Source organism: Harpia harpyja, chromosome 15 (genome assembly GCF_026419915.1).
Source record: "Harpia harpyja isolate bHarHar1 chromosome 15, bHarHar1 primary haplotype, whole genome shotgun sequence".
NCBI lineage: Eukaryota > Metazoa > Chordata > Aves > Accipitriformes > Accipitridae > Harpia > Harpia harpyja.
The window spans coordinates 26,406,354-26,417,571 of NC_068954.1; the positions used below are offsets into that span (position 1 = coordinate 26,406,354).

The 11,218-nt window shown below is 46.2% G+C and overlaps 2 protein-coding genes across 8 annotated transcripts in view; both read right to left on the reverse strand.

The window, feature by feature from the left end:
- Positions 1-10,998, reverse strand: part of CILK1 (ciliogenesis associated kinase 1) — a 31,452-nt gene extending 20,454 nt beyond the window's left edge. For 2 of the 6 annotated variants that reach the window (XR_008238516.1, XM_052809932.1), the window contains exons 1-4: positions 8,777-8,913; positions 5,186-5,444; positions 3,241-3,295; positions 1,593-1,714 (exon numbers count right to left, since the gene is read on the reverse strand). Coding sequence is in view for 5 of the 6 variants with exons in the window: in XM_052809932.1 (XP_052665892.1) it covers positions 1,593-1,714; positions 3,241-3,295; positions 5,186-5,286 (278 nt within the window). In the remaining variant the exon portion in view is untranslated. Of the gene's footprint in view, positions 1-1,592; positions 1,715-3,240; positions 3,296-5,185; positions 5,445-7,151; positions 8,208-8,776; positions 8,914-10,484 lie in introns of those variants that run through there. The other 4 variants (XM_052809934.1, XM_052809933.1, XM_052809936.1 and 1 more) reach the window with 4 other exon arrangements.
- The window catches only part of LOC128152008 (glutathione S-transferase 3-like), a 119,776-nt gene that overhangs the window by 33,135 nt on the left and 75,423 nt on the right, over positions 1-11,218 (reverse strand). The gene's annotated exons all lie outside the window — the stretch shown is intronic.

Sequence of the window (11,218 nt, forward strand, 5' to 3'; positions counted from 1 at the left end):
CTCTCTTCTAGAGCATATACAAGCCATACTTTTGACTTTCCCTTGTTATTACCTAACAGCTGATGTGCTACTTCTTTCTCTTCTGTTATCTGAAAGAACAGTTTCATCTGCTACCACTGAAAACAAGAGGCCCTTCTCATAATATTCAGGCAAGAAGATCAGCCATGGCAGGCGGTTTAATGATAGCCCCTCTTACCAGGAGAGGATTCTGATCAAACAGCTCTGTACCAGCTGCCTCTGCACATGCCAAACCACAGTAGAGATGGGCTGGGGTGGCAATCAGTGACAGTTTTATTCAGAAAAAGCCTGACTGAATGAAGAAGATGGCCTGGGCCTTACTCAATTTCCTGAGCTCAATTCCTCTCAAAAAAACTGACCATCACATATTTCAGAAGTGAGCTCAGCTACTAGAGTCAGCTTTACATATTTGCTTGCTTATTTTTTTAATTACAGCAGAAAGAGGGTCATATTTCCTCTGCAGTCCCTTCCAGCAAGACTGGCAATTTTAACTAAGACTTAAGCAAATAAATCACATCCTTAAACGTTCAATTTATACAATGTCTAACCAGTGCAAGGCCTGGCTAAACCGTAGAGAACACGATGCGTAGCACACTTTTACAGACATCTGCCCTTTTTGTTTTCATAAGGAGGTGGAATATATCAAGCATTTCTAAGAAATTCCTACAGATAATTGGTGTGTATGTTATGTACTTGAACCATTTTCTCAAGGTTCATCACTCCATATAATTAAAAATCAGCATCCACATATATGTGCCCAATTTAGTTACTGTTCTATACCTGTGCATGCATAATAAGTATTTTTATGCTTAAAAAGGTATTTTATGTAGTATTCACAGAGATATGTTATAACAGTAACTTTACGTTGTTAAATCAAGTAAAATTACTGACATCTCCCAGGCTGATTCTATGGTCCATAGAGAGAAAATGGCCTCCTCAGAGAAGAATTCAAAGCAGGGAGCTATTTTGCCCCAAATTATCCTCTGGAGGATGCTATCATAGCCCAAAGGCTAAAATTAAGACTTTATTAATGCTACAGCAAATATAAAATGCTAGATTTTATTGAGAATGCTGACAAATAAAATAAGCAGTCTTTGGACATGTCAGTTCAAATTGCAAGGAAAAAAAAATTCCTAGAACCAATGCAGAATTTGACCCCTCATGATTATCATTTCAACCACTTTTTATTTAATCATTTATCTGAGGAAGCCATAACAGAAGAGGTGGTGACACCACCTTCTAATAGAAAAAGCACTTCTAGTTGGAGTACTTACCTAGAAATCAATGCCCCTTCAGGGTGAGGGCTGTTAAAAGCCCACAGTTCCTAACTCTCAAAATAGTACCCTACCTATCTGCCAGGCTAATCTGGGAAGAGGCACTGGAAAGTCTCACTAAACTGTCTGGGATATGCTCAAAGGTGACAGCCACAGCTCCTACTGCAGCACACGGCTTTAAGCCATAGTGATCTAAGCCTAAACAAACGATCCAAAGTCCTTTGAAAAGTAACACAGGTGTTAAAAGCACATTACGCAAGTAATTATTTTATCTCAGGAATGGGTGACGCTGTTACATACCTTTCTTTCATTAACTGATAAAGATTTTCCTTCATGTATTCAAACACAAAATACAGATGATCATTTTCCCTGATAACTTCTTTCAGCTTTACTACATTGGCATGGTTTAATTTCTTCAAAGACTAGAAACAGAAAATACAAACAGGATTTCACAAGGGTCTTATTCTAATGAAAAAGAAAAAAACCTATTTCACTGATGCAAAGACTTGGCTTCCAAAACTCTTCAGTATTTTAAATAATCAGGCAGCTCTGAGAACAAAGACCAGATCTCCAAGTATTACCAGTTACATGTACAGTACTGGTGATTCAAAAGCCAGCTATCTGGCATCACAATAGGCACCAAAACAATTGCATTTTCTCTATAAGTAACTTCCAACTAGCAGAATTCACACTCTCCTTGTACTTGCACTGGCAATAGTCAGGTTAGACTTATGATTAAATATAACCCTGCAAATTCTTCCTTAGTGTTGTGGATTAACCCTGGTGGGCAGCTGAGCTCACTCATCCCTGCCCCCCGCTCTCCCCCCCAGTGCAATGGGGGAGAGAATTGCAAGGGCAGAAAGTGAGAAAACTTGTGGGTTGAGATAAAGACAGTTTCATAGGCAAAGCAAAGGCTGCGCTTGCAAGCAAAGCAAAATAAGGAATTCATTCACTGCTTCCCATCGGCAGGCAGGTGTTCAGCCATCTCCAGGAAAGCAGGGCTTCATCATGTGTAACGGTGACTTGGGAAGACAAACGCCATCACTCCAAATGTCCCCCCCTTCCTCCTCCTTCCCCCAGCTTTAATTGCCGAGCGTATGTTGTATGGGATTTCTCTTTGGTCAGCTGGGGTTAGCTGTCCTGGCTGTGACACCTCCCAGCCTCTTGCCCAGCCTCAGCCTACTCACTGGCAGGGAAGTGTGAAAAACAGAGAAGGCTTGAGGTTGTGCAAGAACTGCTCAGCAATAATTAAAACATCCCTGTGTTACCTATACTGTTTTGGTCACAAATCCAAAACATAGACCCATACAAGCTGCTATGAAGAAAATTAACTCTATCCCAGCCAAAATCGGCATACTTGGGTCTTCGTTCTCCCTTCTTTTTAGATTTTCAGTGTATTCTACATTCATTCTTGCTGTAGCAACATAGTACCGATATGTGGCACTGTAAGAAAAGTCACTAGGTTTTCTGCATGTTTGCAACAGTGATAGCAAGGACTAGAAATTAAGGGAGTCCTTAGAACATAGCCCTAAAGCTTTGCTGGTGTCAGAATTTCATGCTAAATGTCTGCCCCCAAACCAACTATCCAGAAACAACTGCATGCACAAAGGTTACTGCTGTGCAAAGGGCATGTGTTCTCAAGCCCTGAAAAACAAACACCAATCAACTCCAGGTTTTGTGATAGGAAAGCTCTCTCACTTACACACCACTCACAGCAAGCAGGAAGCAGCTCTCTACAACCGAATGATTTCTTGTAAGACTACAGAATTTTAGTAAGACTACAGACACCCCGTTCAAATGCAGAGCCAGGAAACAGAACTGTAATGCCATATGGCACAGCTCATGTTAGGGGGAGTTTTTGATAAAAGGGGTGGAAAGAATTTGATGCTACCTCAAAATGCAACAGGGATTGTCTAATTTAAAGTCAACCACTGAATTAAACAAGTACCTTAACCTCTCGAAGGTTCATGCATTCCTCCCAGGAATAAAACTTTCTCTTCATTCTACAATAGTAGAGGGTAAAAAATGATTAATACATGGTCAACATCAGCTGGTCTTAGACCCATACGTCTCATTACATCTTAACAATTCAGTTCTTCCATCAAAATATAGGGTGTTATCTCCTTTGTCAAAAAACTTTACATCTCTAGACAAGGTACACTCTAATAGAACTTAAAAGCATTACTATTACACAGGATTGCCTTTTTTCATGTATATATCTTGCTGCAAAAATTTCAGAGCCTTCACCAAGTAAGGGCATGCTATTTTTCCTTCCAGTATATGATGTAGTGGAGTCAAGTCTAATTGTAAAAAGAACAAGGGTTACAACAGTTATGAACAACTCAGACTAGGTTTTGAAACGAATCTAATGAAGACCAAATTAAATCACTTCACTGGGTCTCCAGTTTTATCATATTCTTCTTGCTCCTCTTCTCTATGTTTTGGTTTCTCTGTAATTTCAATACCTTTCCCCTCTAAGTTGTATTTCTTCATTTTTCACTGCTCCTCATGTTTCTCCTTGCGCGTTGCATCTTATCATGCCAACTGCTTCTCAAATTCTGCCTTTCCTTTCAAGCTTATAAGCAGCTCTGCTCTAACAGAAGCAAACTGCGTGGCAGATCTGTTTGCTCCTAAGGCAGAATATAGTTCTGAACATAATATTTGTGTGTAACGTATGGTCCTATTTGTTCATATGCATTTTGATTATGACTCAGTTCTTTCACACATAACTCTCTGCTTTAGGACAAACAGGACAAAGGCTCGCACATACACGCACACACACACACAAAGACCACATATTAAACTTACAAAAATACCCAACTGCTTAGAGTCTGGATTTCACAGGGAGTTAGGGACCCTTTGAAGATCTGAGTCTTTGTCAGACTTTTAGTAATAATTCAGTATCATTTATTACTGTAGGAACTTTCCAGATTGAAATCAGCTCTTATAATTAGAATAGTTTAAGAACTACAAGCCCTTCATTTCATGAAGGTGTCTGGATTATTTTTTTTGTTTAAGCAGTGTTTTTGCAGTTACTGTCTTGTGCCTTCAGCCACCAGGCCATTTCTGTTCTTAATAATGGACTGGCATTAACATGTAAGCTAACAGAGTACCATCTTCTGGTTTGTTCTGAAATTTTTGAGTTTCTACCACGTTGCAAAATTCAAATCAAAGGTGCCTCTGGCAAGGTCTGATAAAGGAAAAATACTCTCAGCACAGGGGATTTAGAAAGTTCCTAAAGCCAGCTATTGATGGTTCATACAAAACAGCATTGTACTGAAAGCTCTTTTGACAAGTCTGTCCCTGGGTCATGGTCGGCATTTCAGGAAGGTGCCTGCGATGCTTTACAGCTGTCTCTTACCACGACTAGGACAAATAAGCCATTTACAAACTGAGGTCACTGCTGAAGCAGCAGAGAAAATCAAGTGGATTTCTCAAGGAATTTTAAGAAAATCTTAAGCTGAAAAGACCAACATGTAATAGCATATAAAGATACAGATAATGGACAATGACATCCATTGTGTTAATTATCACTGCAGTATTAACATTACTCTGGAAATTAGACCATGAAATGTTATGAACCATGTAAGCAGCAGGGAAGGGATTGCAGACTCCAATCGCAGAATACTCTAAATAATATACATAATACATGTTTGACTGCACATAGTAGCAGAGCACTGGCACTATAAGCCTATAGATCTCACCCTCTTTATCTTCTGCTGGGGCTTTGGAGGATACAGGGAACTTGAGCTTTGCAGGCTGCCCCAACACAACTTCAAATATAAATGTTGTACGGAATGTTAAGTACTCAAACCAGCAGGACCAAGTGATGCGGACCACAGAATGGAAAAACCTGGACCATCCACTGTTAAGTAACAAAAGAAAATACTTACTTTTTAATGGCTATTAGTTCTCCAGATTCAATGCTTCTCCCTAGGAGGACAGAGCCGTAGGTCCCATCACCAAGCTGTCTGATAGTTGTATACCTATTCATGATGAGGATACTTTAGCTGCAAGCGCATTTCAGTCCTTAGTGTTTCTTGTGTTTCTCCTCCGAGTGTAACCAGTTCTTTCTGTGGCAGCATAAATATAGAGCACTCAGGACAGTGTGAACAGTTGCAGGAATCATGTTTTCAAGACTTAGCCTTTGGTCTGAAAGCACAGAACATAATCCATTTGATTTCTGTACCCTTCCAAGATTGTTTGTTTGCAGACTCCATTCTCCTCCAAGAGGTATTCCTTGTAAGCTATACACAAACACTTGTCTTGGTCTCTCACCAGAAAGGGCCACCCTGTATCTGGATGTAACTAGGTATGTTCCCCAAATCCACTCTTAAAGATAGAGGTACTTTACAGCAACCTTGCAGGCAGCCCTAATGGGAGAAACTATTACTCAAAGCAGAGGATAAAGTCTCATAGCTTGGAAAAAATAGTTTGCTATCAGAAAAATCAAGCATTACAGTAAGATAGGAGGGAATCTGTTCTAGCCAAATTATCAGACATGTAATTCACCATCTCACAAGTCGTACTGCTGTCAGTTAAACTAATGTCCTGACCTTCCATAAGGTCCTATGCTAGAGATGTAGCCGTACGTATTCCCTTAAACAAAGTCTTCAGAGGAAGAATATTATACTCATGTCAGGTAAGACCAAAAGCACTTCACTACAGTAGCCCTAAGCTTGAATCAGCCTCTAGAATTAGTAGCCTCTAGATTATCTATCCAACCTTTTGTCCTGACACTGCATGAACAACAGAATGCCAGCTGATAAAGCAAAAAAGTTCTTATGCCCTCATTTAATCTAATTGTTGCTAGTATTTCCTAGACTTTAGTTCAAAACAAATGTGATCTATTCTATGTAATTTAACCATACATTTGGAATAAAACAGAATTCCCCTGCAATGAGGGTTCGGTCCCTGCATTCTCTTTTCGTCCAACTCTAAGAGGACAGCAATATTCATGGCTGGCGACTTTTGCCTTCTGTAGCCTGCATTTAAACTACACTTCCACAATTTTCTTTTGTAGCAGCCTTAAATCTCTCCTCCATCTTGCCTTATTTCAGAAAGCCAAATTATGATTTTAAAAGTAATGGGATTATGTTTGAACTCTGAACTGAAATGAATGCAGAGCCACAATCCTGTAGATTCAAGATGTTATAAAGATCCTTTGTTTTCAGTCTTCTAAGCCTATTAGCCCCACTAATACTGATACAGGAACAAAAAAAAATTAGGAAATATGATGTTAATACACCTTTTGACAATTTTACACATCGTGTATGAAAAAGAAACAGCACACCTCTAACACTATCTTAGACACTAGATAGTGTCTCAGGCAGGAGGAATTGCCCTCCGGCAGCATTTGTTTCTCTCCACACACTATTACAGAGAAGCATGACTGAGCATCTTAAATTAAGAGACCTAATCCCACATTTTGTACTACTTGCCAAGAAACACAGAGCCTGTCCGTAAGAACAGCACTTTGGAGTACCAGTTTCTTTTTGGCTGGTTTTCAGGCTGTGCACCTGCGTAGCATAAAGCTATGTTTAGGCAATGTTCTGCATCCAGGTTAAAAAGCTTTGGTTACTCCAGCTGGTCAATGACTGGATGGCAACTCAGAAGCCTTGGCTCCCAGGCCTTTATTCAGATCCTTGGTGAAAATATCAAACAATGACAAAGCCTTGCATGGTCTCCTAGTCTGAAAATGTAATATTTATTAGCATCCAAACAAATAATTTTATACACTAACTTCAAATGGAAACAGATGGGACTTGTGGACTCCCCTAATGACAGAGTTCTGAAATTGTAATCGTAACAGATGCGATGGCTTACAATTCATGGACCATTATGCCACCCCTGGCTTACCATTCACATATCCCTTTCCAGGAGACTGTGACTGCAGAAGGGAGGAGCATCTTTGCCTCCTGTTCGATAACCACAGCAAACCAAAAGATGCATAACGCTGCCAGCACATGGCACTGCTAGTAATAATCACCAATGGCTATCATGGATAGATCGTTTGTCTGATGTCTCTTAAATAGATGATGTGGCAGACATAGCTGCCTATTCCTTACTGGGGATACTAATTTCAGGCCTTCTCCTTTCCACAGCCACTGATCTTCACAAAACTTATAAGAAATTATCTCTGCGATTCCAGCTCGGCTGTCAAACGTGACCAAAACAGACAAATGAATTGAAAAATTTTTGAGGCATAAAGGGAAGGCAAAGAATCTAGAGAGGAAAAAGCAGTCAGAAAATACAGATTTCAGTGAGGAAGGCATGTTAAAAAACATGCCAGAACGCACAGAAGTTAACACAGCTCCTATGGAAGCACAAATCCACCCGGATGCAAATCCACTGAACAAAACCTAAATAAAGTCTTCTTTGGTTAATTAAATCAGTACCATTTCTTGTTGAGCTTAATAGTGAAGTTGTTTTTAAACATTTGTTTTACTTTGCAAGATTTACGTTCTGTCTTTACCACCTTCTGCCCTCTCCCACCTTCAACTATGGGAATAAACTAAACCTTAGTCTGCAGACTGTTTCACCTCGGTAGAGTCCCACTGAAATCACTGAAAAGAGCATGAGCCTCTGACAAGCAGTTTGCAGAGCCACAACATGTATAATCTAGTCTAGATTCTAGTCTACAACTACAATCTACGCAAATTGACATCGTTAGAGGATATAAATACAAACTGCAAAACTGTCTTGGAGTAAAAGAGTGTGTTGACACTAAATAGAAAAAAGTAAAAGCCTTCTTTTCACCATATTGTAACACCGTGTTCAGGCTCTACCTCACCCATAAACGGTTTTTTCCCCACAGAAATTAACCAGCAAAGCCCCTTCAAGAGCAAACCCAATTTAATGCATCAAGACTACTTTCTGACTCTAAGCATAACTCAAACATCCTATTTCGCTCATGTGCGCTTCAAAGGAGTATCCGCTCCCGTCTGAAGGGCTGCGGCGCCGAGAACTGAAAGTGAAACTGGCTCACTCTCTGCCAAAGCTGAGAAACGCACACAGTCAACAATCAGCGAGCGCCTTTTCACGTTTGGTCTGTGCTGTGGCAATAACCTGAAGGTGTACCTAGCGGGATGCCCGGAGCGAGGCGTGGCTTAAAGCCGCGGGGTTCAGTTGATGCTGCTGCTTATGTTTGTTAGTGAAGGCCGTGGGGGTGCCCCGGGAGCCGCAAGCCAAGGCAGGAGCAGGGGGAGGCATCGCCCCTCGGCAGCCCGAGGACCCACCCGCGGCGCCTGGTCGACGGCGGGGCGGGGAGGCGAGCCGCGGGCCCCCGCGCCTGCCGGTCCGCCACGACAGCCCGGTTCGCGCCTCCCGCCCGGCCTTCACGCTGAGGCGGTGTCCGCTTCCCGGGCTCGGCGCCGGGACAGGCGAGTAACCCCGCTCCAGTCCTCTGTCATACCGAAACACTGCTCTCCCCGCTCCCCGGCGCGGGTCCCCCCGCGGCCGCCACCGTGCCCGGCGGTACTCACGGCGGACGCGTCCTCCCTCCTCCAGCCGAGCCCCGGCCTGCGGAAGCCGCGCGAGAGGCCGCTAATGGCGGCTCTGCGGCTCCGCCGCCCCCGGCGGCTGCCACCGCGGCCCCCTGCCGCAGCCTGCGCCGCCCCGGACGAGCTGCGGCCCACGGCGGCCGCCGGCCTCCCTCAGGGCGCCGCCGGCCGCCGAGCCCATGGCGCGGCCCGCCGCGCCCCCCCCGCCCCGGCCCCGGCCCCCGGCGCTCCCCGCCCGCCGCCGGCGGCGGCGGGGCGCCCCGCGGGGGGATAACGCCCCACGACAGCGGGGCCTCCCCTCCCGGCGCCGCCCGGCCGGTCCCCTCGCAGGAGGGAGAGCAGCGGCGGGCAGCGAGGGCCCGCGGGGGGAGCCTCGGCGGCGGGGAGGGGTTTGGGGTCCCCCCAAAAGCGGGCGGCTGTCAGGGGCGGGGGAGAGGCAAGAGACGGTGGAGCAGCTCGGCCTGACCGCGGCTGCCAGAGGGGATTACGGCTGAGCTGGGTTTTAACGTCATAAAAAATAAATAATAAAAATCCCCCGACGACTGGGCTCTCTCACATCCCCCGGAGGAGTTTAAATAACAGAACCGGAACGCAGAAATGCCAAATTGCGAACACGCGGCAAGAATACCGACATTTTAAGCGCTGCCCGGGGGGCCGGAGCCTTCCTCACCTGGGCAGCAGTAGCTCTCCCCGGCTCTAGCAGGGTCCAGCTAAGAAATGGAGGGGGGAGAGGCAGAAAAAGGGAAACGAGGAACAAAAAACCTGGCCTCGAGCAATTGATCATCAGATCCGACTGTAAGAATGATTCAGTAAGTCTTAGCTTCTTTTCACACTACTTCATTTAGGTTTTAAAAGTAAAGCACAGAGTTACTTCCCAGCGTTTTGTAAGACACGGTGAGCTGGCGGTGTAATTCAGGAGCATGGCGCACCCAGCTCCTCCCCTCGGGGAGCTTTTTACATCAGTCAATCCTACAGTGAAATACACTTATTTAACAAGACATGCATTTGTTAAAAAAGGTATGAGGGAACTCCAAAAAGCTCTGGATGCCCCGGGCCCCCACATCTAAATAGAGGCCAGTCTTTGGAACATTTACATTTCTTAAATTTAAAAAAAAAAAAAAAAAGTTAAATTCCCTCCTAGGGACATGCACGCCTCTCAGGGAAGCCAGCAGGAGCACTGCACGCTTCCTCAGAAGAGACTGCTGCTTTAAATCATCCCTGCTACATCTCACATGCATAAACACCTACAGCCCAGTGACAGCTGTAGTACCCTGGTTTTCTGCTGCTAGAGGCAGGGCTGCTTCGTTCCCAAAAGGAGAGACACACACCCAGGCAGGAGAAAAGCCCGACAGCTTTGACTCCAACCCCAAATGAGAACCAGCATTAAAGATAAGCAGCTGTATTCACCATCACCCATCTCAACACCTCAGCTGCGCTGCTGTCATCTCAACTGTTCACACAGGGTCCGCCAGCCCCCCCACCACCTCCAACCGCCCAGCCAGGGATCGGCACCCGGTCCGTCAGACAGCACCCTCACCGCCCGCCTGCGCTCTCCTCCCCGCAGAGGGGCTCTGCACCCACCTGGATGTGAAACCCGCTGCTGGTGCCGGCTCCCGCACCCCTGGCATCCCCCCTGGCCGCAGCCACCTTCCCTGCTGCCTGCTCCTGCTGCCCACCCATGAGCTCTCACCTGCCCGTCTCCAAAACGGACCCACGCCTCCTTTTGCTCCTAAAAACGTTCAGGGCTGTAGCTATGGGGAGGGGTTCACAGGTCACACGTGAAGGCCCACACACGTGGTTGCCCTCCAGAAAAAAAAAGAGATGGTAATACAGATTAGAAGAATGGGTTTAGTTTTACAAAACTAGGTGAGGTGTACAGAGAGCATGGAACAACTGTTGAGGGAACTGGCTGGGCAAAGGACAGGGGGCCATGACATTCACATGACCTCGGCAACATTATTATCTCTACAGCCGCAGTACTAACCACTCCTTTGCTACCCGGGTTTTAATCTCTCTGGAACAAGGCCCCGGCCTGACCGCAGTCACCGCTGAAATGGCGGCTCCCGCACTGAGCCCCGCTCCTTGCCGACACCGGGCTCAGGGGCCGCACCGAGCGGGCAGGAGGTCGCCCCGGCGGCCCGGACATCGCCGCTTTCCCCCGGCTCCCGCACCGCGGCAGTGCTGGGCCGGGCCTCAAGCGCAGCGGCGGAGGCCGGGCGGAGCAGCGACCCCCGGAGCGCCGGGGCCGTACGCCGGGCTCGCCACCCGGAGGCGGGACTACACTTCCCGGCAGCCTCTGCTCCGCCGCCGGGCGGGACCGGCCTGGGAAAGCGCCGCTTCCCAGCCGGCGCGGCCGCGGCCCACGGGGGCGTCGGCCGGGGACTACATCTCCCAGCAGGCAGCGCGCCGCGCCGCTGCAGGCGG